Source organism: Podarcis raffonei, chromosome 3 (assembly GCF_027172205.1).
Source record: "Podarcis raffonei isolate rPodRaf1 chromosome 3, rPodRaf1.pri, whole genome shotgun sequence".
Taxonomy (NCBI): domain Eukaryota; kingdom Metazoa; phylum Chordata; class Lepidosauria; order Squamata; family Lacertidae; genus Podarcis; species Podarcis raffonei.
In genome coordinates this window covers 37,106,197-37,134,024 of record NC_070604.1, presented here as the reverse complement: position 1 = coordinate 37,134,024, position 27,828 = coordinate 37,106,197, and the positions used below count along the sequence as shown (strand labels likewise).

The following is a 27,828-nucleotide window of genomic DNA, read 5'->3' as shown; positions in this document are numbered from 1 at the left end:
TGAAAATGAAAAAATCTATGCAAGAAATATGCTATAGAAATTGAAATATACTCGGGGTCAAGAGTGGATTTCATGCCCTTTATTCAGTTCATAGTGATGAGGAGGAATGGACGTTCCCCCAGAATGTCTGCTTTATATACATTATTTACACAATGGGCCCCACGTGATTGGCTAATTCCGGGATTCTCCTGTAGGCCAATCAGGTTGCAGATTCACTTCCACCTGGAGCTGGATTGGGTGGCTTCTGTGGACCAATCAGACTGCTGAATTTTGGAGCCTATCAGGCTGCTGCATTCTGAATCCTATTGTTCTAGGACCAATCAGACTGCTGCATTCTGAATCCTATTGTTCTAGGACCAATCAGACTGCTGCATTTTGGATCCTATTCAACTCAGTACATAACAGAAATGATAACCATATGGGTAATTGTTTTGCACACAGGGCTAGCCTGGTGTCATGTTCATGAAAACTCATTTTCGTAAAGCACTTCCTAAGTATTTACAAGTTGTGCTGCTCTGACACAGCTTTATGCTTGCTGCCCTTGTTCCTTTAAATGTGATCCTTCTTTAAGGACAAAGGGGGATAATTTACTAATGACAGATGAGGAGCAAGGCAGCTTTTAGAAGCGTTCACTGTGAGCCATAAAAAGAGAATTATTTCTGTTTTACAGAGTAATTTGATAAGGATTGATTTATTATTTACAAAAGAGAGGACTGAGAAAGGAGACACAGGTGTAGATAAAGAATATACTGCCCCCCTCTCTCTTTCTCCTCAACCAAGGATTTGAAGGCCTGAACTGTGAAATCAACTTTGATGACTGCTCCTACGGCTTCTGTAAAAACAATTCGACGTGCTTAGACCTGGTTGCAGACTACGCTTGTGTTTGTCCTCCAGGCTTCATGGGTAAGGTATAACCCAAGTCTTTAGATGAAACAATAAATATTTAAAGACTCCATTATATCTTGCAAAATTAAAAGTAAATAAGTGCCCATAATGACATTTTATACACTGCCACACTGCTAATAAAAACAGAATAAGTAACACATTGCAATAACTCCCATCAATTATATTCCTTAATCCTCTGATCATAAGATGAAAGTTGGAAATGCTGATGTTAAAGTTTCCGAGTTAATTAACAGGGATGTTAAAGCATACTCATGATTTTTTCATCACTAACTCACCTGGTAGAGGAAAAAATAGTAACTAGTTCAAGTACACACTACACTCAGACAAGTAATGGACACTTCACACATTAAAAAGCAGTGGTTTTTTGCGATGGTACTCTCTGGTACAGAGTACCACCACCTCTTATTTGTACTGCCCATGTCAACCATTTTGTGCTGGCACCCATGGCACTTTTATCAAGATATGACTACTGGCACCTCATTTTATCCCCTGCTCCAAAGAACTTTGAATATAATTATTAGCTTCCATGCCCCACTCAGGATTGGGATACAAAAAATGTGTTGATAACTGTTTCTAAGAAGAGTTTTCTGTTTTCTGTTTTCTTCAAGGATACATATATACTGTATACATCAGCTGATTAGGAATTGCTGATTAGTAATGTAGAAGTCCAAACAGCATCTACACAATATCCTGGAAATCTGAAGGCAGAATCTATTAAAAATGCACAAATGAGGGCTTCCAACTTAAGGCCCTGTGTTTCAAGGACCTTCGAGAGGCGTCATATACTAAACTAAACAGTTAATTTCTCTATAAAGGATAAAGAGTTGAGCTACCAGTGAGTTGCATAAAATTAAAGGGAAAATCAATTATGGTTCAACAGCACAATTTTCTCTCCCTGTTAGAAATTAACCAAAGTGCCTTGTTTACATGAAATCAGAGGCATAATTTGCTGAAAGTTTCTCATCTGCAAATAATTAGCATGATTTCTTTAATTAGAACCAAAGCTTAAGAGTTGAAATCATCTGGAGAAAATGTGTTCATTCATCAACTAAGAATAAAATGAGATGAAATGAGACTTGTTCTTCCTTTTTGTGGTTGGTGTTTAGGGAATGCTACCAAGCTTTCTTATTTTCACATTTCAGTTCATGTCCTTTATTTTGGAAACAAGAAAATGAAAACAATGTTTCCACTTGAGACATAGTTATAATTTAATGCATTAAGGATTTCTTTAATGTCTTTTCTGATCATGATTGAGATAGAGAAAGGTAATAATAACAACCACTGCTACAATCACAAATTTTGTCCTCAACTGAACAACAACAAAAACCCAGCCAAGTATTCTGGTTTTATGATTAAAACACAGGCTTAAAAGTCATTAAAACAGACTCATTTGAATTCATTCCTACTCTGGAGGGATCTATGAAGTCTATATTCACAAGTTAATCACATTCAGTTTCAATTCCCTCTATTTACTCACTCTGTAAAATGGGAATAATAGTGATTAGGCATTCAGGTCTTTTACATATACATATAAGACTAGAGCATTTAAAACACCATAATTGTGTGATTTAGCCACTGTTATATATCTTTTTTTTAAAGACCTGTATAGTTGGTCTGTTACTCCCATTTTACAGATTAAAATTAAGATTGACTGCTACTGACTTGCAAATAGTTGCTAGATCCATAGTTTAGGAGATTCTAGGACCCAAGAAACTAAGCCTGCCACATTTCAAGCAGGTTTGTTTAAGAGTTTTATACCATTAAGTTTCTTGTTTTAAAAGCAATGAAAAAAACTATTTTATGCCAGAACTAGATGCAATTTACAGGCATGCCGGTCCATTCTTTTTTCTTTTTTGGCGGTCCATTCTGAAGAGATGAAGGCTGCCAGCTTTCAGAATGACAGGTACAGTGATTCTCCCACAAGCAGTGTCGGATTTACGTATAGGCTAAACAAGCTAGAGCTTAGGGCCCCACTTTCTTGGTGGCCCCCCCAAAAAATAAAGGAAAAAACCTGGATGTACATTTCCAGTTGTATTTCAGTTCAACAATTACTTTGATAAAATACATATTTTGTTATGTGCAAATGGCTTTAGATACCTATTAGGTCCATAAGTTACCATATAGCATATATTCAACACAAAAAACAACAACAATTTGTTGTTGACAAAGGACAGCTAGACATATAAATGGCCCCGTTAAATCCAGCCCTGCCCACAAGGGCAATATTTGGGGGTGGGTAAAATAAAGAACCACTTAACCTCCCTTAATAATTTGCTGGCAGTCAGTCTGAAAACTAGTGACATGAGTGAGGTGCCACTCAGTAAGTGGGTAACAGTAGGTTGGCAATGAGTAGCACAACTGGCAGCTCCGTAACTTAAGGGGCAAGCAGGCTTAGTTGAGTGGGGAAGAAAATACCAGTCATAGAGGGGGTAATGAATGACAGCTACCCTAACATCTAAAAGAATATGATAATGCTTTGAACAAGCAGACTAAAACCTAGAGGAGAGGAAAAAAGCAAACAAATCGAATTGAATAATAACTGAAACACACATACAGCCGAAGCAGCAGGAGGGTGAACTCAAGAGAAGTTTGAACAGAGCTAAAGCAAAATAAGAGAAAACAAACAGGATGACTAAATAACTAAAATAGGAATTTGTTTTTTGGAAAACAGAAAGTGATTGGAATAAAAAGGGACAAGTACATCGTACGCGAGACAACCCACAGCTGAACTGAGTGTGGCGGGGGGGGGGTGACCCCATACTAAGCTCTCTTCAAAGTTTGGAAACCAATGTGAGTTTGGGCGGGAGGAGAAAGAAAACCTGGCAGACTGAAAACAACTTGATTTAACTTTTCGCTTTTAACTGTTTGTAATTGGTAAGGATGCCAGTAATCCAGCATTCTTCTAAATGCCCTGCTTTCCATCAACATCCCTCCCACAAATCACTGTGATTGGAATGCCCTGGGGAAAGAATTGATATTGATATGATAACCTAGACCTGACCATCAAAGCAAAACATTCCCCCTCTCCATCTCCCAAACTCACTGTTTCTGTAAACTTTGTCCTATGGAAAGACCTTAACCACAATTCCAGGTCTGGATGACATAGTAAGCCACACCTTACTGCCATGCTGTCTTGTGCCAAAAAGACTTGGGAGAAGCAAAGGTATGAGCTCTTTCCCAGGAGTCAGAACATTTGTGTGGTCCTCGCTTGGCCATAGTTTGGCTCACTGTGATGTGCAAACCAGGCCAGTGTGGTTACTGTTACCTATCTCTGCAATATAATTTGAAATCTTACGGCTTTAATGTGGCTTCACTCATGCATTCTGAAGGGTAGGGTGGAGTTGTTAATGGAAAATGCTGGGATTAATGGCAAGCCGTAAACTGGTTATGGAGGCTGTAAGAATGGTTGTACCTGTGTTTTGTATGTAATATTACTTTAGTACTTCAGGTTTGCTATTGAGCTGCTACTGAGCAAGGCTAGGATACCACTTACTACTTGGAGATGGTGCAGCTAGTGGCCCAGTGTCCACCATTTTGATATGCCCATAAGATCAGGCTGTTACTTGTTCTTCACTGGGGTCCTTCATTGCTTAAGTCTGTAGAGACACTATACTAACTATAATTATATTGCAGCTAATGGGATGTTATAATAACCACACAAAATATATCAGTAAATACTTTATTTGCTTCGTATAATCCTGCCTATAAAGATCTAATTTATTTAACTGCTATCTGTGATCTATAAAAAAAACAAAAACCTCTTTCCTTTAAAGCTGTCAGGCAGACATAAAATACAATGTTCCCAACCAGGAAAAGTTAAATTATGTAGTTGTCACTTGGATTATGAAGTAGCCTTTTTGCTATCCCAAACCCTACATGATTTATAGTTTTAACGTTTCATTTTCTTTTCTGTCAGACAAAAACTGCTCAATGGACATTGATGAATGTCCCTTCAAGCCCTGCAAAAATGGAGCCAGTTGCCATAATTTGATTGGCGAATTTTACTGTAACTGCTTGCCAGGTAGGTGCTCAGGTGTTACGTGGGTGAAGAGTTAAGACAAATGTTTGGGACAGAAATAGAACTAATTTCTTCAGATGCATTATTTTAGATTCAAATTTGCTTTGTACATGCCCCTGCCGCCCCCGCCCCCATCACCCACGCACAGAAGCTATACAAATGTTCCTGCAATGCACAGCACATTTATTATTAGGACAGCATCCTCTATTTTTATGAATTTGGTTGCAGACCATGTCGCTTGAATACCTATCTGAAAATGAGGTGTTGCATACTAATGAGGAGAGGTTATTTTATATGAAAATATCAACTGCATTCATAATAGATCCTGCAGGGTGTTCCAATTCTAAAACCTTTAAATATGATAATACACTGATTTGCAGGACACAATTGTAGAAGAATTCTGTTGTTGTGCATAGGCTGTGCTGAAAAAAACAACCATCCCTGCCCCTTAGCCTTGCGGGGCTTAGAAGGTTTAGTATGATGAATAGTGTTTTCATTTCTGTAGCTTCTTGCTTTATTTTTATTTTTTTTTATGCCAGAAATTTGGTACTTCAGATTGCTTTAACTTGTTAATCACAATACCTACGGCCTTCTCTCTCCTCCTTTCCTTCCTTTTTTATACATTGATAAAAGTTAATACCATGTTTTGTTTGGTCATGCAGTGTTTTTTATTAACTCCCAATATATGGCACAAACTGGAAACTAAGGCCCCAATCCTAATTCTGCCATTTAATCTCTGTGCAAGCAAATCAGGATGAATGCTCAGTAAATAGGTCATCTGGAACCCCCAGGTTTGCAGTGGTAAGTGGTAACAGATTCAGCACACCAAGCAAACTGCAAGTACATTTGCAAAGCTAAGCAGGGTCCAGTATGGTTTCACATTGGATGGGAAACAGCTTGTTGAGATTCCTGCTTGCAGGGGATTGGACTAGATGACCCTCATGGTCCCTTCCAATTCTATGATTCTATTCAGCTGGCAACTCACGGTATCCGATCTGGGTCTGCAGCCAAATGTCTGATTCAAGCCTACCTTAAATCACATCATACCATGAAATAAGGATACCAAAGATTTTTATACCTTGCCTATAGCATACCCCTCAACTGTCCTTATTTGGCCAGGATGGCCAGATAGAAATCAGTAAGCTCCCACTGTGCCTGCCTTCATCCTGGGACGCCCTGATTCTCCCTGCCAGTGGACGGGGGCTGCAGCAGCGACATTGGGAAGGAAGCATGAGAGCATAAATGCCTTCAACGTTCCAGGTTTACATTAAAAAAAACCAAACCCATGTAAAGTATAATGTGAGATTATTATTTTTTAAAATTTTCAGTAAACCTGTAAATAAGGGGGGACGGGACTATGAAGTTATCTCCCACGAATCAGTTAATGTGTATATTCATGATCTAGACAAGGCAGCAAGCAGTGAAGCAGGATTTGCATATCCGACACAGCTCTTATAGGTTGTTTTGGCCTACAGAGGACTGACTGGTTTTCAGAAGTAAACAATGCTAGTGGAATGGGCAAATTGATTTCAAAGCTGACTAATGCAAAGTAATGCACATTGGGGAATTATCGCCCATCCCATAGTCAACAGTGCTTCAGTGACTTTCTATTCTTTCTTTCTTTCTTTTCTTTTTCCTTCAAAACCGGAGTATTGTATTGCAAAGAACAAGGCTTGCACTATCCTCTAAGGTCTATCTTGCTGTTTCTCATTATCACTCTTCTCCAAGACTGCAATCCTGCACAAAGTCTTGCACATTGACCTCAGCGTGATATAAGAAGCCGAGCTGTGTGCAGAATTCCAGGCTGAGAGGCACAAAGCATTTATACCCTCAATACACATTTTGATACTGCTCAACATTTCTTCTGCTTCTCCAAGCATTTCTCTGAACACCTTGGGCAGGATTCACCTAATGTCAGCAAAAGCCTTGTTGCAAGGACTTGTGCATGCTAAATAGGGATTTCCCCCACTCTCCTCTACCTGTGTGCCCGCCTCCTGGGCTTGTCAGGAAAACATTAAGGTGGGAGGAGAGGGACGATTGTTCCATCTGGTGAGTTCCAATGTTTGCGCACTGGCTTCACTTGGTTTAGCTATGTTCTAGTTCAGGGATGAGGGACCTTTTGGACCTCCAGAGCCTCATTCATTCCCTTTTGGATAATATTCCAAGGTCCACATGCCAGTGGTGGCTGGGACTAGGAGCAAAAGTGGGTGGAACAATGAATTTACATGCTGCCTTTGTACAGTAGGTGGGACGCGGGTGGCACTATGGTCTAAACCACAGAGCCTAGGGCTTGCCATTCAGAAGGTTGGCGGTTCGAATCCCCGCAACAGGGTGAGCTCCTGTTGCTCGGTCCCTGCTCCTGCCAACCTAGCAGTTCGAAAGCACATCAAAGTGCAAGTAGTTAAATAGGTACCACTCCGGCGGGAAGGTAAATATCGTTTCCGTGCACTGCTCTGGTTCACCAGAAGCGGCTTAGTCATGCTGGCCACATGACCCAAAAGCTGTGCCAGCTCCCTTGGCCAGTAAAGCAAGATGAGCGCTGCAACCCCAGAGTTGTCCGCGACTGGACCTAACGGTCAAGGGTGCTTTTACCTTTTTGTACAGTAGCCAAGTTTCTGCAAACACCCGCACACCTCTCCTTATCCTCCATTGAGGAAAACAAGGAATTGTCAGAGTTCAAGGACACATTCTAGCAAAGGCATGCAAGGAGGGTACAAAGCAGAGCTTGTGAGGAGTGTGGCTTTGGATGGTATATGGCCTGGGAGAAGTCCCCAGGGCAAGATAAAGGGGCCTAGAGGGCCACATTTGGACCCCTATCCTGAAGTTCCACAACCCTGTTGTACACATTTCTCAATATAGTTGTGGCTCTTAAAATTGGTATACAGTGGTACCTCGGGTTACATACACTTCAGTTTACATACGCTTCAGGTTACAGACTCCGCTAACCCAGAAATATTATCTCAGGTTAAGAACTTTGCTTCAGGATGAGAACAGAAATTGTGCTCCGGCAGCGCTGCAGCAGCAGGAGGCCCCATTAGCTAAAGTGGTGCTTCAGGTTAAGAACAGTTTCAAGTTAAGAATGGACCTCCAGAACGAATTAAGTACTTAACCCAAGGTACCACTGTATGTTGCTTACACTCTCCATGGCAATAAAATACCAGCCACCAAAAGCTGGGCTTAAAAAGTCTTCATCAAATGTCTTAGAAATTGTGCCCCAAATGGTACCCACTCAAGTCTAGAGTAAACCATGCAATGTCTCATGTGCGTTGAAATGAATTTGCCTATCATCTTTCAGCAGGACACTTCACAGTGTAGGAGAGGCAAGTGTACCAGACTCTGATGACCATTTGGGGGCCTGTGGAGCTTGTTGATGACCCATGATTGAAGGTCAAGTTTGCTATGGTGGTTAGAGAGTGAGGTTAGGGACTTGGAGACTAGGATTCAAATTCACACTTGGCCTTGAAGCTCACTAGGTGATATTGGGCCAGCCACTGCCTTTTAGTCTACCCTACTTCCTACAGTTGCTGTGAGGATTAAATAAGAATACTAATCATATGCCACCATGAGCTTGGAGGAAAGGTGGGATGTGAATGTAGTAATCAAAATAAAAATGATTTTAGTGTATGGCCTTTGAACAGGGTGACCACAATCCAACATAGTTAAGTCGTTGGAAGTCAATGTTCTGTTAGCAGGGGGTAATTCTAAATGGCAGCCAACATCCAAATGTCAACAAAGATCACACCCTCCTCAGGTACCCTTGTGCCAAGTTTGGTGATACCTTGATACATGTGCCATATAAATTTTATGAAGCAAACTGACAGACATCTATAGGCTGTATGCTTCCAGGACTGTATGCAGTCCTTCTCAGGAATCCTACATGTTTGCATAGAAACAAGTCCCATTGAGTTCAGAGAAGTTTATTCTTCATTAAGTGGGCATGAGATTGCAGCCCGAATGAATTTATTCACAGCTATTCCTTTCTTCAGCATACAGCACTTGTAGCAATTTTCCAGGTGTTCTGAAAATCAGTTGATAATGTTGTCTCAGCTCTTTTTATCCTTCAAAGTCATTTTTTTGTACGAAACCTCATAATGTTTGTTTTCAGTGCCATTCTCCCAGAAAATGTGTAGTGTGGAATGGTTCATAAATCTAATTCATGGCACATTTTCAAAATGCATACAGCCCTATAAAAGCAGTTAAAATAGCAATAGTCTAGAAACAGGGGAATAGTATATGCTTGGTATTAGAGACCTGGATGTTCTAATGAAAATCTCTGTTAGTCACTCATGCAGTCATTTTATTGTTCAGAGTGGTTGGCAGCCCTATTCCTATGCATCATCACAGCTGCCCCGTGAGACAAATCATTCCCCCTTTACAGATAGGGAATGGAAGCTGAAAGTTCTCCAAGACCATCCTTTTTGCTTGTGGCTGAAATGGAGTATTGAGGGCAGTTCCCTCAGGCCAGATTTTTTTGCCAATGGACTATCTTTCCTCCCACTTCTTCATATTTTATTAGACCGTATGTGTCACACTGAATGAGGGACAGAGATTAAATAAATGTTTTAAATATGTGCACATCAATAAAATAAACTAGCGATTGCCAACATTTTGGGGTCTGGGGCACATTTGGAAATTTGAAAATGGCTGCTGTCAGGAGTGTGGCCTGCCACAAAATGGCCGCCGCTTCCAAAAGAGCAGGAAAGGGGAAAGAGATGGGAACATAAAATAGTTCAAATATTGGGGGGGGGGGAATCTATTCAATTTTGTTTGTTTGTTAACAAAAGATGTTAGGAAAACGTTCTACTGAGTACATAAATCATCAGAGGCAGCTGATTCTACCATGATAGGCTCTTCTCATTGCCACTATACTTGGGATTATATTAAGAATAGTCAAACCTGGGCAAACGGTACTACCTATCGAACTCGGAATACCTTGCCCTGTGCACCTCCTTTTATTCATGCATGGAAAATGGTGTGGAACATAACTGTGGCAGAAAAAGGCAATCTAACTTACTGCACTGTGAACTCTGTACCCCTTTTGATATTTCGCCTTATGCACTCCACGTACCAAAAACCTCAGACCCGATGGTTGTGGTGGATATGTGGAGAATGGGCATACAAGAAACTCCCTTCCAAATGGAGTGGGACTTGTTTCCTGGGATGGGTATTACCACCAATGTGGATTATGCCCACTAGTTCAGCCAAGCGTACACGAAGAAACGCTGATATTTCTCATATAGCAGGAGGAAGTACCCAAAGTTGGAGCGATACTGATGATTGGCCACCAGAGCGCATTATAGCCTATTATGAACCTGCCTCCTGGAATCCTGATGAGCTCATACAAGGGGCTCGAGATCCTATTTATAATCTAAACAGAATAATTCGATTGCAAGCAGTAGTGGAACTTGTAACCAATGCAACGGCCCAGAGTTTGAGACTTATTGCACAACAGTTGGATGAAAGTAGAGCCGCCATTTTGCAGCTGAAAATGGGAATGGATTATGTACTTGCCAGGCAGGGAGGCCTATGTGGAGTCTTGAACTTGACAGGGAATGCCTGTTGCTTTAACATTTCTGATAATGGTGAGGCAATCCGTGTGTTGGCCACAAAGATGGAGAATATAGCACATGTCCCAGTACAAACATGGGAAGGATGGGATATGGGATGGCTCACCAACTGGTTACCAAATGTCGCAGGACTCAAAGGGATACTATTGTCTTGCTTGTTTTTCTTGACGGTAGTAGTAATGGTTTTGTGTATGGTGCCATGTATCATTTCATGTTTTAGAAGTACAATTAGCAAGATGATTTCAAATGAAACTCTACCTCATATCATGGCCCTATACAGAGCTTTACCTCAGGAATATGATGAAGGTCAAGCTATCAAGGACACTTGGGAAGGTCCTTGAGCTTGAAAGGGGGGAATGAGGCATCTGATCATAGCCTGCATTTTTAATCAAGGCTTATATTTTGATCAGATTCCTGTATTCTAAAAATGACCTTAAAGAAATATATTTGTAAATGTTTGTATCTCTCATGCCAGGCAGAAACCATACTCTGGCAGCTGTTTATCTTCTTGATCAAGGGCCCCCCTGATCTATAGCAGTGTCTCAGGGTTGTAAAAGGAAAAAACAGGCTGGGAGCAAAAGGTCACACTGACCATACAAATTATAGAATACAATCAAGGTTGCAAAAACAAATAGTAAATAATTATTGTGCCTCCCATTAAACTTGAGCCACATCTTCCTAAGGTTAAAAGGGCAAGAGCTAATACAAACATCAGCTGGCTAGGGAAGAGGCAACTCTCTGAAACTGCTTTGAATCTTTAGAATTTAGCTTAGCTTTTACTAAGTTCCCTTTCTTCTAAAAAAACTATATATGTATGAAATATATTGGCTTAAATGTAATTATGCAAAGGATTTAGAAAGTAAGAAATTATAGAATCATAGAAGAGTTGGAATAGACCACGAGGGCCATTGGGTCCGGACCCCTGCCAGACAGAGAGACGCCATCGGAGCACTCCTGACATATGGTTGTCAAGCCTCTGCTTAATGACCTCCAAAGATAAAATTAGCCACCATCTGTTTTGGAGTGAATAGGGCAATAGGGCAAAAGATGAAATGTTAGTTAAGGCGCCTAGTCTAGGGCAAAAGGTTATTTGGTAATTAAGGTGCCTGGTCGAGGTAAATGTAAGATATATGACTACTTATTTGCCAATTATAAATAGAAGGAAATATAGCTCTTTGTCTCCCATAAAAGGTAATAGGAAATGGGTGTATCTTTTATGATTGGTTCTAGCAAACAGCCAATAGGAATTTTAACCAGGCTGATTGGACAGAGGCAGCCAAAGGAGGAGCAAGGGGGCTGAGCTGAGGGAATATAAGTGCTGGCCATAAGGGCAGGAAGGCAGGCCAGAGCTTGGTAACCATATACCACTGTGCCTCTCATTTATTTGTCTGACAAATAAATTATTATTTTAATTTCTCTATTGCTGCGTTGAATATTTCATTCCAGCTAAGCGTTAACCACAAGCAGGGTGCTACATTTTATGGTGCCTCTGTGACTCGGATAAGTGGTCTGCTGGAACGCAGCCCCTTCGCCTTACTGGGCAGGGTACAAGAGGGAGGACCACTAACTGCTTACCCAGCGCGCACTGGAACATTTTTCCAGGGGAACGCAGAAGTCTCGTCTGTCTGATACCCTGCTCACCGACGGCGACGGACCGGGGGGAACCAGAGAAATAAACTGGGAACCAGCTAAGGGTAAGTGCACAAAGGGTTTTGGCCCTCCAATTAATTGGGAGGAAGAGAAGTCTTGATCAAACTTCTGCGTCTCAGTAAGGGGAAACTGAGTACGCTACATGGCTGGGTACATCAGATGGTGATCTGGTGTAGGGAAAAGGGAAAGGTTGGGAGGTAGAGTGTGGTGAAGTATCCAGCGCATTGTATGTGTGAGAAAGTACAACCTGAGTGTGGAGTGGGTAGTACTTCGGTTCCCAGTAAGGCGACTTCACTGGGCAAGGAACCCCACGAAGCGAGTGTGTGAGTGACTGAGTGGATACTTCACAGGGCCATACAATGGGAGTTGGAGGTTCAAAGGGGGAAAATACACCTCTTGAATGTATGTTAAATAATTTTAAGAAAGCCTTCTCAGGGGCATATGGAGTCAAAATGACGCCAGAGCGCTTGAGAACGTTATGTGAATTAGAGTGGCCGAAACAAAATACTGAATGGCCATCTCAGGGAACCTTTGATATAAATTTAGTAAGCAAACTTTGGACTAATATTGCCAAAGAAACGGGAGGGTGCCCAGAACAATTTTCATATATAGATTCTTGGCTGAGCACATTAAATAAAAATCCTCCATGGATAAGGGAATGCAAAGTCCAACGATGCAAATTATTGGCTGTAAAAGCCGAAGCTAGGAAAGGAATCTTGCCAAATAAACTCAAACCCATTTTTGAGGGACCAGAGGAAGAGGTGCTTCCACCTCCACCCTATGCTCCACATCGAAGGGAGCCTAATCCAAATACTCCACCAGTTGTAACCCCAAGGCAAGAAAGTAGAACGAATAATGGGGGTGGAGTCACAGAACTTGATTCCTTGATAGATTATGATAAATATCTTCAGGAGGCCTTGGAGTCCTATAATAAAGCCCAAGCAGAAGTGGTTATTCCACCTGTGAGTCCCAGTAGAACTCCATCTACAGTCTCCTTTAGTGGAACAACCAATTGCCCACCCCAAACCCCTGTACATCCAAATCCTAGAGAACTATTACAGAAGTTACAGGAAGACCTTGATCGGTCAGCAAGCAATACAGCAAGGCGTATAAAGCTGCTAAAAGAACGCCTTGGGACAGATACCATCCCCTATGATTTGAGGCCCCTAGAGCAAAGCGAAGAGAAAGGTCACGTAGTAGCCCCTCTTAGAAGAGTATTTGATGCACTTGAGGAGCCTGTGCTGGTTAACGGGCAACCCGGACCACGGCCACCTCGAACTTCGACCCTCCAGTACATTCCATTCACAACTACGGATCTGATGAATTGGAAAACACACACCCCATCTTTCGCAGAAAAACCTCAGGCTATGATGGACTTGGTGACTTCAATAGTAAATACTCATAGTCCTACTTGGACAGATTGCCGCCAACTCCTGAATACTCTGTTCACCACTGAGGAAAGGAGAGACATAATTGAAAAGGCACAGATATATTTGCGTGAGCAGGCCAGAGTGGGAAATATTTTTAATATTGACCGTCATCTCCAGGATAACTTTCCTTTGGAAGATCCTAATTGGGATCCAAACAATGCAATTCACCTGGCCAGGCTTACCACCTACCGCCAGACGCTTGTGCAAGGTATCCGCAGGGCATGCCAGAAGACCACTAATATGTCTAAAGTCTCAGAAGTAGAACAGAAACCAAATGAGAGTCCGGGAGACTTTTTAGAGAGGCTGCAGGAAGCCTATCGTATATGGACTCCTTTTGACCCTGAAGCCCCTGAAAACAGCAGAATGATTACTGCTACATTTGTGGCCCAGTGTGCTTCTGACCTTCGTAAGAAAATTCAGAAATCAGAAGGATGGGAAGGGATGCTGATGAGCCAAATCATGGCCATTGCACGTCGAGTTTATCGGAATAGGGATGAGGCTGAGAAACAAGAGAAGAAGAAGTGGCAGAAGGAAAAGATGGTGATGCTAGCCACAGCAGTGAAGCAAGACTACCGCCCTTTAAACGGAGGGAGAGGGCGGGGAAGGAATCCACCACTGGGAAGGAATCAATGTGCGAATTGCAAGAAGGAGGGTCATTGGAAGCGGGAGTGTCCAAACAATCACAGCTTTGACTTCACTCATTGACTAGAAACAGTGATAGGTGGGAGCAGCCAGGCTGGTTCTCCATAACTTTTTTTTTTTCCGCCTAGGAGGGCTAGATAAGTAGAAGAAAATTTCCTGAAAACAAGTTACAGGGATCAATCAGAGCTGCACAAAAAAAGTATGAGGAAAACTCAGTACATAGAAACCTAACCCATTGTAAAATTATTACCAAGCGGCAAAAAATGAAATCTTAAAGCAAGGTTTTCTTCTTTCCGTTTGTGTTCTGCAGAAGTTACAGCACAAAAAAGCACCAGTGCAGGAGCAATGAGGAGGTGGGGATGGGACTGCTTGGGTGAAACAGAGATGAAGCCAAGGTGGAGGCTACATTCATATGCAGTTTATTCCATTTTTCCCTAGCCTTTCCCTAATTGTTAATTTCCACATTATATTTGAGCTTTCACATGACGTGAAAGCAACTTCCAGAAACATAGCAGAATATAATGCAAGTTCAGAGCTCATTTCAATATTACTGGCTAATTGATTTTCACACACACAAACACACACACCTGGCCAGGTGACTGAACGATCTCTGAGATTTCTTTTTTAGCTAAGATATGCCTCTAGCTAGCCTAACAACTAAAGCCAGATGTTTGTTTGTTTTTTACTCACCTACTGGCAATTGCATTTTCTTTCTCTCTGATTCTTAATGGTTTTAGGCAAGAGGCAAAAGGATATTTTGTGTCCAGATAACTCACAGAACTAAATAATTGGAGAAGATCAACTTGGAAATGCCAGCTTTTAATATATAAGGTTTTGCAACGGAATGAAATTCCTGGTGAAGAAGAGCATCTGTATTGCATATTCTTTTAGTTACATAAAATTTGATACAAGACATGGAAATAGCACAGACAGACAGCCTAGATGTGATGAGCTGGAGGTTCTGGGGCAGGAGAAATGGTTTTACCAGTTTCAAGTCCTCTAGGCAAATATGCCATGTTGCATTGCTCTTATATCTGATGCAATGCAACATAAAATAATACAATAAAAACAAAGCAGTGGTTTATTCCACTGCTATTCAACAATATATATTTATATTTGCAGTTAATGCACAGTTATCCTATGTATTAAATACCCTGAATGAATTATCACAGAAATTAGAACTGCAAGGACTGTGTGACAAATTCACCCATTTTCGAACAAGGTAATCTTGCACTCTTCCAGTGCATTCCACGATGACCTTTTCAAGAAGTAGTTATGAGCATCACTTTATATGCCTACTGATAAGATAATAATTGATAGCTAGCATTAGGCTTTAGGGGCTCCAATCTTGGAGGTGTGACCCAGCATTAAAGCCTGTAAACCTGGATCAGTTCATAAATGACAATGAAAAGACAAGACATACAAGGAAACAAACACCTTTGGGACAAAGAGGCATTTGGGTAGCCATTTATACTAACTCAAGGTTATCAGGGGAAACAGTGTCTCTCTGGTTGTCTTCTATACAGCCATAATTCAAAGATACGATATAATAACAATGTACTCCTTTCTTTTGTTTTAGCAGATGCAGGCTTATTCCTTAATGCAAGGTTTCTCAAAGTGGTTGATATTGAGCCCCTGGAGTTTTGCAGTGGGTGAATAAAAATGTAGGGGTGGGATCAAAAAAGACCAGTGGAGAAAAAGAAGTTTACAAATTATAGTGTGCAAAAAGTAATTAGAAACTATGAGCCTCAGAAATCAGAGAGATACCACAACAGACCATGGTGCTTTATTACTAAATATAGGTGAAGATTTTCACCTGTTAAATGTTAAATATATAGTGAAATTGGTTCAATTTACATTCCTTAGATCTTGGGTTGAGGTCAGTGTTAACTTTAGAAGCTCATTAAGGGGTCAATAAACTCAAAAGTTTGGGAAACCCTAGCTTAATGTGACACCTAACTACCAATTCTAGTTCCCTTTCAATTTAGGAGTGGGCTTCCACTGCTCTTAAATGGGAGCTAGATGGTTACTGAGCTAGATATGCTGCAATGGCAACAGCTTTTCAGTATTCGTTAAATAAGTATAATTGACCCCTTTTGCTTGAAGTACTAGCAAGTGAAAGAGCGAAACACTGATTTCTGTGTGGCTATTACTACCATGCCAAGTTTAGTGTTCTTGCATTAATTTACAGAGCCCTCAACAACCTAGGTCCAGAGTACCTTAGGGATTGCCTTGACCCGTATATCCCAGCTCAGTCACCGAGACTCTCTGTAGGAGTGTCATTGGTGAGGCTCAGCCGACAACAAGAAATGAGCCTTTATTGTTATTCACTTACTATTATGGAATACCCTGCCAACAGAGGTTCAACGGGTGCCTTATACATAAAATATATGTGCAGGTCAGTAGTAAGGTTAGGGCGCCCCAGTGAGATCACCAGATTGTCTCTTCCAGTGTGCCTGAACCACCCCAAATTCACTTTTGCACAGCCCTGCATTACCCCTGGCACCATCCCGGGATACAGCAGGGCACCGGCTGCTGGGAAGCCATGTTCACAGCACTGCCACTCCTCATTGGTTGCTCCTGCCAAATAGTACTTAAGGAATTTCAACCATGCCAAACAGAGAACATGACATCCTTCTAGGATGCTTCATGAAAGTCAGTCGTTGCTGCACAGATACGCCACTTGAAGGCATGTGTGACATCTGTCTCATGAGAACCTCCACTAGACTCCATGGTTTCCTTTCATCTCTCCTTGTCCCTGGTGCTAGGAACACCACTGTTAAAAGAATCACTTCTTTTTTTATAGGTTGTTGAATAATTAAATTCTTAATAATGCCATTTTAACCTTACAAGTAGGGCTTGCACTCTTGCTATTATAGATGTGAGCACAGTGTAATCAACAGGAAGCATTTGCCCATGTTGTAGAAAAATTCTTATCCTGAGGGTTTTGCTTATGCTTCAGAATGACCCCTTTGGGAATTAGTCAAATACTCTTATCCTGCTGAAAATGTTCCTGGGAGATTTTCTGAAAACCAAACCAAAGTTGAACCCTTCCTTCCCACTGATTATCAAGGGGATATTTAGCTGTGACTTGTGCCAAGGAAACCACAAAATTTTCACAATGCCTGTGAAAGCTTTCTTATTTGTGATGCAAAGACAGTCAATAAAAAAATTAAAAGGGGAGTGGGTAGATGAATGCAGATCAAGTCCCCCTGGTTTGGTTTGGTTTGGTTTTGGAGGGGGAAGCCTTTACTGTGATGGAGGCTCTACTAAATCAGATTTAAATGTATATGTCATTTGGAATATAGGGAATAGCATTCCGTAATTCCAAAAAGTCATTGTGAAATTCTTTCATGGTTCAATGTCCATTTCTGTCTAGTAGGAATTGCTTGTCAAAACCGCTCTCTGAAGCACCCCCTACCCCATTAAAGATTGCTCCAGCTGCTGCATGTAGGATAAGTCACACCTCCCTGAAATGGGGGGTGGGGTGCTTGGGGAAGGCTGATCTTTGCAAATTCACCAGTAGCCACAACATCCTTCCCTAGATTCTGAACTGGCAACTTGAAATCACCAATGGCTCATTGCACCAAAATGCAAAAGAGATTGCAGTACTGCCCTTTGATCTTTCTCTGTGCTTCACAAGAATTTAGATTCTCTAAAGAAAAGGTTTATGCTACAGAGGACTCTGAGCATCTGCAGAATGCATTTCCCTCTCTGTTCTGTAAATACAACCACCTCTAATACATTAAGAATCTGGACCACTGAGTTTCTTTAGGGATGCAGCCATGTAGCTGTGGCCACAGTGAACTGCATTCTACAGACTTCCAGGCATAGGGGAGTTCTGTATTCCCCAATTTACAGTTTCTTGAATGTCTACTGCAAAGTAATTCTTGCTAGTTCAGTAGGACCTGCTCCTAGGGAAGTGTGCATAGGATTGCAACCTTAATCAGGGAAGAAGGCACAAAAAACCGTTTTGATGAATCTCCCCAGTCTTTCTAGAACCTGCAACATACAAGCTTGCCTCTCTTAATGAAAGGCATTTCTCTAGCATGTTCTTAATTTGTGTATCAAGAGTTCTTGCTTCAGCTGACTGTTTTAACTTACCACGTTAGCAAATGTGATAACAGCAGTTTGAGAACTGTCAGAGATAGTTAATAGAAAAATAAAATTGTCCCATTGCTAGAAAATAGCCAACTTTATTATAATGCTAATTACTCGTTTTTGATGTCATTTGTATTGCACAAGCATTAAGCGGTTACTAGGCTGGCTTTAAAAGAAAGGTAGCTAGCAAGGTAGCTGGCATTATTAAATTATGACATGTTGAGTTTAAAGGACACATGTCCACATACGGACACTTAAGGAACACAACAGAAATGGCTGCAGAGAAGTTCTTTCAACCAAGCTCATTGATAATTGGTCTGATAGGCACCTCTAATAGCCTCCTCTGGCATACTGATCACAACGTTTTGCTTTCACTCTCAATCTTGTTATTTGTGTTACTTGTATTGTTTAAAAATAAAGTGAAGAACAGAAATGACATTCAAGAGTGAGTATAAAATCCGTGTTTTTGCTTGTGCTTACAGAATTGTAATGGACACTTATTTTCAAAGCTTTCACATTCTTGTTCTGCTTACATCAACATTTCCTTCTTCAAACAGTAGCCCTGTAAATAAGATTCTTTACAGAAGTTGAAACGCTAATAAACTCCGCTGCTGACAGTGGTGACGGTGTCGAGATTTTCCGGAATTCAAGGAATTGCATGCCTTTTGGCATCTAATGTAAGAGTTCTTAACTCCACTCCTCCCTCAGAAAACTATTCTGATGTGCCAGAATTGCTAAATAAGTTGTTGGCACATTTGCTTTGAAAATAATTAAAGCAAAAACTCAATGCTATGTTCACTTACCTGTGTTGTTGTTGTTTAGTCGTGTCCGACTCTTCGTGAACCCATGGACCAGAGCACACCAGGCACTCCTGTCTTCCACTGCCTCCCACAGTTTGGTCAAACTCATGCTGGTAGCTTCGAAGACACTATCCAACCATCTCATCCTCTGTCGTCCCCTTCTCCTTGTGCCCTCCATCTTTCCCAACATCAGGGTCTTTTCCAGGGAGTCTTCCCTTCTCATGAGGTGGCCAAAGTATTGGAGCCTCAGCTTCAGGATCTGTCCTTCCAGTGAGCACTCAGGGCTGATTTCCTTCAGAATGGATAGGTTTGATCTTCTTGCAGTCCATGGGACTCTCAAGAGTCTCCTCCAGCACCATAATTCAAAAGCATCAATTCTTCAGCGATCAGCCTTCTTTATAGTCCAGCTTTCACTTCCATACATCACTACTGGGAAAACCATAGCTTTTACTATACTCACTTACCTGTGAATAAGTACCATAAAACTGGGTAGGGCTTACTTCTGAGTAGACACATACAGAACTGCACTGTTGGAAGTGTACATTTCAGATCTTTTATAAGGCTGTGCTAACTTGTCACATCGCTTTGGGATCTAGAGAAGACACTGGTTCCCTCTCTGCAGTCCCTTGTTCTTCAAGGATTCTTGATTTAAATTGCGGAGCTTATTCGGTCCATTTGAACAAGCTACTTTTCTAACAATTGCTTTCTAGTAAATTTTTAAAAAGTCATCAAGCACCATAATACATGTTTTTATATCAAACAAAAAATGAAGATGTCAAGAATCCTTCTGCTGCCATCCCACTTACCTGGAAGTAACCCTCATTGAACTCAGAGGGGTTCGCTTCTAATTAGACATGTAGAAAATGGCAACATTAGTCACTAATATTGGGAGGGGGGCATAAAAATGATGGGTATTACTTTGACATTTATTTTTCTTGAGTACCAACTTTGAAATGCTGTTAAAGCATTGCAACTAAAAACTTCGAGAAATAATGTTGGTAGGTTTTTTTTATTTACTTTCTGGAAAAGTTATATGTATACATATATATATATATATACATTATATTTATACACACACACACACACATATATATATATATATATATACATACACATTATATATATACACATTATATATATATATATATATATATATATATATATATATATATATATATGCAAGACTTTTCTGCAGTAATCTTTGCTTATTCACTTTATTTCTCTGTTCAACAGGTTTTACTGGTAAGCTGTGTGAAACACCTATTGGTGGCTGCTTGTCACGGCCTTGTGGCGCTTTCAGTCTCTGTGAAGATGGATTTGATGGTTATCGTTGTTTCTGTGCACCTGGTTTTATAGGTAGGTTTGGCTCTAAAGATACTTTAAATTCATTAAGCAGACCCCTTCCCCCAAAGTGCTGCATAGCAGCTAGTATTTTGTCAGTTTGTTGTCTATCGGTCCTATATGGCTCACTTCATACGCCTGTGGTTCCTGCACGATCATTTATGCAAGAATCTGCTGTTGGATTCCTAAACCAGCAGGGATTATGTGAAGGTGCTAACTGCATAAACACATATGTAGTGGGACTTAAATAAATATATAGTCACTACGATTTGTATGAGAAGGCCCTTTATGAAAGGGCCATAAGAATTTCACAAATAAAAATAGTGGCATCCCTTGGCTCATAGAGTTGGTTGGATGGATTGTAAGTGTTGCTCAGTCCAGCAGGCTTTTGGCTGAGAACTTGCTCGGTGTCTGAATTAGATCCCTGTTACAGAGCTGGCATTTGTTCTCTAGTACCAAACCGCACATAGCACATCATGAGAGATTGGCTAAAATTATATGAGAATTTTAAAATAACCCATGGGATCTTAATGTGAATTGTCTATTCATCTATGCACTGATTAAGAGGGGTAGGTTGGACCATAGGAGGATAAGCTCAAACCAGCAGTTACCAGTAATCAGGGCTTCGCTTGACCTGGATATTAGGAAGAGGAGCCACAGCAATATCTGCAGCAGAATTCTCCTTGTCTCCACTCTCCATCACTCTGCCTTCAGGATTATCTTTCGCAATTCCCTTGTAACTGGAAATGCATAATACTCATTCCTTTCCCTGTGTCAGTTTGCTATCCTGTCAATCAGAAGTCAAGGAGGAGGACCACATGACCTAGTATCCCTGGCCACTGGGGTTTTCTTTTCACTGTCTACTTGTGCTTCAATATAATTGATTACTGCAAACTGTAAAGTGCTGCTGTGAAACCTAACATGCTTGCTGGATGTAGCTACTTGGAAATCAAAACTTACAAGGGTGATTTTAACAGGAGACTGCATTTAGATAGTACACTGGTATCTCAGGTTAAGAACTTAATTTGTTCCGGAGGTCCATTCTTAACCTGAAACTGTTCTTAACCTGAGGTACCACTTTAGCTAATGGGGCCTCCCGCTGCCACTGCGCCTCCGCCACGCGATTTCTGTTCTCATCCTGAAGCAAAGTTCTTAACCTGAGGTACTATTTCTGGGTTAGCGGAGTCTGTACCCTGAAGCATCTGTAACCCGAGGTACCACTGTAGTTTGTGTTGGAAATTCAAGATCAGAATTTTGGCAGAAAACCAATTATCCTGGCTTTTGTTAGATGTGGAGTCATTGTTCACCACTTCCAAATGAAATCATAATGACACCAAAAAGTGTACATTTAAAGTAGACAGCCAATGTGATTTTTTAAATATATATTTGTAGATTTTCACACACACACACACACACATACATATGTAGAAATAGTCACACAGGTCAGTTGGTTAAGCATCTGTGTTGTAACTATAGTTGATGGTTTTGTTTTGCTTTTTAAAGCATTATTTCTGGTAGTCTCAGTAACTTGTATTATTCAACACCAGATTTTGATGTTGTAAATCATGTTTCTACAGAAAAAGTCATCCCTTGGGAGGAAAAGGGTTTATCGTTCTCTTCTAAAATAAATACTTGCTGAAACTCTAACACAACTTACCTGGGAGTAAGCCCCTATTGAATTCAGTGGTACTTTATTCTAAGTAAATATATATTAATACATTTATTAAATTTGTATTCCACCCTTCATCCAGAGATCTCAGGGCAGTTTGCAGCATAAAAATACAATATAAAAACACAAAATACATAATAAAAATAAGAATAATCCTCCCTTCCAGACACATTTAAAAGGGTATCGGATGTTAATCAGGCACAGGCTGATTTTCTCCTGGGGCCTAAATGAATGAAGGCACCACCTGAACTTCCTAGGGGGAAAACATTACAGAAAAGGGCCATACTCATGTTGCCACCCTCTGGACCTCTCGTGGAGGGAGCACACAAAGAAGGGCTTCAGATGAATCTCAGGGTCTGGGTAGGTTCATATGGAGGGGTGAGTCCTTGAGGTATTGCAGTCCTGAACTGTTATACTTATATAGTTAGACTACAGCAGGATTTACTCCTGAGTAAGTACATATTGAATGACATTGTTAGTCTTAAGCCAAATTTGAAAGTTAAGCACATGCTTCATTCTCTCTCATTAAAATTAGGGTTTAAAATGCTTGACAATTGCTGAGTCATTCCCTTTGATTGCAGAGAAGTAAGCAGTCATGCCCACCATGATTACAACTCTTAGAGCTGACCTTAAATATACTTTCAGATTGCTAAGGGGTGATTACTCCTTTTATCATTGACCAACATATTTCTTTTAGAATATTAATTTCAATGGGAAAGCTTTTATATTTTCAAATTCTAGGTTCTAAAAGAATTTCATTCTAAATACCTCTAATGTGTCTGCATTTACCCATGAAAGAAACTGCTGAAAGCAAGTGTTTTCTTGGCTCAATAAATCACTATGATCACCTCAAGAAACATACATCACTCCTCTGCTTTATTAAGGGGAACTTGGGGGGGGCTGCGAAACAAGCCCAACAAAACAAAATAGACACAGTTAAGCTTCAGCACCACTCAGTTTAAACAGTATTATATCTGAATTATTCGTTTAATATATTTATATCTCACCTTTCTTCCATGTTGGGATTCTAGGCAGCTTACAACATTTAAAATTATAATTATTTAATGCAGAGTAAAAAAGCAAACTAGTTAAAAACAGCAATTAAAATACTTCAGAACAGAATTAAAACTAGCAATCAAAACAGTAAGCACAATCCAGCCTTGTTCACTTTTGCAGCTTTGCTCTATGGACTTTTATCCAATAGGTGTAAAGAGCATTGCAAGTAAGCATGTGCATGAGCTCTGTGTGAGAGTGAAGTATATGCTTAACTTTGGGTGCCTAAAGACTGGAATAATGTTAGATCAAGTTGATCGACTGGGGACTTTGACATACTGTTGGATCATTGTGGCAAACGCCCTTAGGGATGGCCAACTTCCTCAAATTGCCCTCAGAGAACTGAATACTAAAAGGAGTTGGACATTTATAGCAATTTGTATGGAAAATGTGAGTGTTCTGTCTTCATGAGATAATGTTGCCTGATGTTGGTTACCTTTACGTCAAAGGTAGGATCCTCTGCATGGAAACTGAGACCTGTATTCACTTATACGTTTGATTTTGTTGTTTCCATTTGCGCTGCTGTATGAAGAATTTCTCAAAAATGTCCTCTTCACTTATTTCAAGGGAATAACTGTGAGACAGAAATGGATGAGTGCCTAAGTGGCCCCTGCCGCAATGGTGCTACGTGTGTCGAACAGCTTAATGCCTTCAGCTGCCAGTGTTCTGATGGATTTCAAGGTAACCAAAAATTATCAGCCTTTAAAATGCAGTGGATACAAATAATCATATCTAGGAGATTTATGCACATCCCAGTGCATGTTTAATTCAGAAGTAAATCCCTTTGTGTTTGCTCAAGTAAGTGGGAATAGGATTGTGCCATTAACTTCATCCAAAGCTAGAAATGTAGAATTATTTCATCTATCTCAAATCCTAAAAATAACTGTATTCACAAATCATAATATATTACTGTAAAAATTAACAATAGCGGCTCTTTCAGTTACCTGGTTACTTCAGTTGAGTGCTTTGGCTATCTCCTGCTGATAAATATGTGAAACAAATGCTAGCTTTATTTAAATATGGAAGGGTGTAGCTAGTGGGCATGATCCCAATGCTTGCCTCAGGTCATGAGATGTATGAGCACCTCTGTTGTCACCCATTGTCCTGGTGTGAGCTTGAGAATGAAGGAGAAGATATAGCAAAGGAATCAACAAATGATACTAATTGAAGGAAGAAATGCTAGAGGTCCAGTGGAGGTGTCTATAGCACTGTCTCTTCTGCCTATACTGAATCAGTTTAGATTATGGCAGCCTGAGGTTATGGAGAATCTGTTTGAAGAAGTGTGGTCACCCATCTGCTTCCTTGACCCTTACCCATCCTGGCTTCTTAGAACTAGCCATTGGTGGGTTGACTGGTTGGGACAAGAGAGTGATTGATTCTTCATTGGAGAGGAAGGACGTACCAGAGGTTGAGGTGTATATTTTTAGAACTCACCTGGTTTTTGTAATTATCAGGTTTTTTTAAAAAAATGTTGTTAATATTGCATTGTATAATTTCAATACAATGCAATAATAATAATAGAGTTCTGTGTCCTAAAATGCACACCTAAAACAAGGCTGGGGGCTTTGGCCTGCCAGATGTTGCTGAACTACAGCTCCTATCATCCCTAGTCATCAGCTGTGCTTGCTGGAGCTGCTGGGAGTTGTAGTTCAGCAACATCGGGAGGGCAAAATATTCCCCACCCATGCCTCAGCATATAATACCACGAACTCTCTCAGGTTTTTAACTAGTACAATGTGTTTTTCACGTTTGAAATTTCTCCTTTTACTTTGGCGAGCATTCATTCACTAGCTTATCAAGAACAGAAGGAAGATTTCCCTTCATGTCACAGCAAATGCAGTCTATTATATTTGTGTCATTTCTTTTCTCTTCCCTTTATATTGATACAAATTGATAAGGAAATTGCCTGCCATGAGTCTTGAGAATCAATTCAGCGTCAGTGAAGACTTTGTTCTTTGTGTGCCTTCTTAGTAAACCAGTGAAATATCTCGAATAATGCTTTAGAGCGACAGGTTGAAAGTATAATAACGTTACTGACAGAAAGTTCTGAGGAGTAAGTGGCTTTCCATGGAAATGCAAAACAAAATCGTAGTCATGATTAAACGTCTGGATGCTGCAAAATATTGTCTTCTTTCCTTCCACTACTTTATAGGCACACTTTGTGAAATCAACATAAATGAATGTCACTCAAACCCCTGTCTCCATAATGCAACTTGTACAGACCTTATTGGCGGATATGACTGTGTCTGCCTTTCCGGCTTCACAGGTGAGTGGCATCCATAATGGATACTGTTTTCTATGGAAGAGTAGCCTTCAAGATATTCATTAAGACTAATTTGCTGCTGCTTCCTTCTTGTTTCTCTTTATCTTCCCCAACTTGCATTCATTTGCACTCCAGATGAACTGGATTGCCAGCCACATCTGTGAACTTTTCCAAAATAAAATGAGCAGGGCCATGCCTAGAATGGACCGTGACTACATCTATGCAAAGGGATGATAAATATGTGCTTGATAATTGTTGCCAGAGAGCACTAATCTGTCTCCTTTCTGTATGTTTGTTCATGAGCACCTTGGCTCAAAAAGCTTCATTTTGACTGGAAAGGAAGGTTGGAGAGTTCTAGATAGCTAGGATAAAATCCACTTGAAGTTTCCCATAGAAGCTGTCTATTGAAAAGGACAAAGAAGTCTCTTCAGCCTCCATACACTGCTTTTGGGCCTCCTGAGATAATTAACGCTCTGGATCCTGACAGAATCAAAGGAAAACCATAGCACTCTTTGGGCATGTTTAAGTTGTTTATTAGAATAATATTAAATGATTTAATAAATGAATGGAAGGGGCCAAGGCAGCCTGCTCCATCCCCTTGCTTTTGTTATTCTCATTGACCTCCATGAGTTTTCTGAGTTTCTCTAAAGCTCCCTGAGTCTTCCTCAACCTACCTGGACCTTTTAAGTCTCATTTGTTAGCAGACATGCACTTCCAGATGGGTGCTAGTTCTTTACAGTAGCGCCCCAAGTGATTCCAAAAGAAGATTCTTGCTATCATGGGCTCATCCTGCATCCAACTAAGTTTTAAGCAAAGTGTACCCATGAAAATTAATGGACCTAAATTTGCCATGCTTATTAATACCCATGAGCCTACTCTGAATAAGACTAACATTGGACCCAACCCTTAGTCCAGAATGCTGGCTTCAAGAACTGAAACAGTCACACCATGTAACCTCTGTGGCCTGAAGCCAGCTCACTCCTTATCTCCCCTCCTTCCATTTCTGGGACAGTTAGCCATAAAAATGCTATTTTTTATACTTTTTAAATTTAATAATAATAATCTTTTTATGAAAACCTCTCATCTTCATCTCTATTGCTCCCTGAGTACCTTACAAGGGCACTTTGCAACCTTGACTGAAATGAAACAAAGTTTTGCATGCTGTGCTCTTTATGTTTTTTTTCCCATAAGCATACATGGTTTGGGCCAGGCATAGGCAAACTCGGCCCTCCAGATGTTTTTGGCCTACAACTCCCATGATCCCTAGATAGCAGGACCAGTGGTCAGGGATGATGGGAATTGTAGTCTCAAAACATCTGGAGGGCCAAGTTTGCCTATGCCTGGTTTGGGCCATACTTAATGGCCAGACAGTAGTTTGTTCTCTGGCAGAATAGAGCCAGGGTTCACTATAAGAAGCAGCTTCACTACACATTTGAGCTAAATCCTCCCCATTCACCAGTCAAATGTGTTGCAGAAGGGCTTATTCCCAGAATACTGAGAAGTAATTTGCAGAGCTGTATAGAGGCACATGTCACCAAAAAGTAACATAATTCAAGGAGAGAATGTACCGGTAAGTCATGAGAGTGTGAAGTAAATAGATTCTGACAATAATATACTGTGTGTAAGGTTCTTATTTGTTTGATTTTGAGGAGATTCTCAGCATGGAATGGATCTGGAATCTTGAGGTACAAATTGAACAATTATCAATTGACACCTGCCTGTCTTAGTAAATTGCTGCATCTTCAATTATCTTTTCAAAGGTATGCACTGTGAAACTGATATAGATGAATGTGCTTCGTTTCCTTGCAAGCATGGAGGCACCTGCATTGACCAACCTGGTAATTACTACTGCCAATGTGTGACTCCATTTAAAGGTAATGAACACCGAGGGAGAAGGGAAAGTAAACATAATTAACTTTAGAAAGCATTTCTGTCACTTGTCTGAACTCATTTCACTCTTCCGAGCAGCATTATTAGGCCTTTATTTTCTCAGAGCGAGCTTCAAAAGTGACCAGCCAATTATCTCTCAGGCTGTGACTAATGTGAAATAAACTTTGTTTATTCATCTGCTGAAAGAGTTCAGTTATTTATTAGAAGAGATGCTAACAAACATAACAAACATAGGAGAGGATCTCGGTAGCACATGGCCTCTTGGAAGGAAGAAAGGCATGGGCCATTTAACTTAGTGATGTGGTGCTCAGGAGAAGCACAGGAGAGGCTGGAGCAAAGCTGCTATCAGCCTCCCGTCTCAGGCTGCCTGCTTGGATTGAGTTAAGCAATCCCGTTTGCTGCAGTTCCTTATGTGTTGAAGTTAATAAAGTTGCGACTAGCATATTTTTGGCCTTGTGCCTTTCTGGAGTGTGGGGACACGACACCTGTTCTATAATA

General features: G+C 40.6%; 1 protein-coding gene across 1 annotated transcript in view; it reads left to right on the top strand.

Annotated features, from left to right (window-relative positions):
- The first annotated feature begins 718 nt into the window (after nucleotides 1–718).
- Nucleotides 719–27,828, top strand: part of LOC128410231 (protein eyes shut homolog) — a 472,516-nt gene continuing 445,406 nt past the window's right edge. Inside the window, exons 1-6 of the mRNA XM_053381165.1 lie at nucleotides 719–903; nucleotides 4,823–4,927; nucleotides 20,348–20,470; nucleotides 23,745–23,858; nucleotides 25,330–25,443; nucleotides 27,201–27,314. Coding sequence (XP_053237140.1) covers nucleotides 900–903; nucleotides 4,823–4,927; nucleotides 20,348–20,470; nucleotides 23,745–23,858; nucleotides 25,330–25,443; nucleotides 27,201–27,314 — 574 coding nt within the window. The 5' untranslated portion in view covers nucleotides 719–899. The remainder of the gene's footprint in view (nucleotides 904–4,822; nucleotides 4,928–20,347; nucleotides 20,471–23,744; nucleotides 23,859–25,329; nucleotides 25,444–27,200; nucleotides 27,315–27,828) is intronic.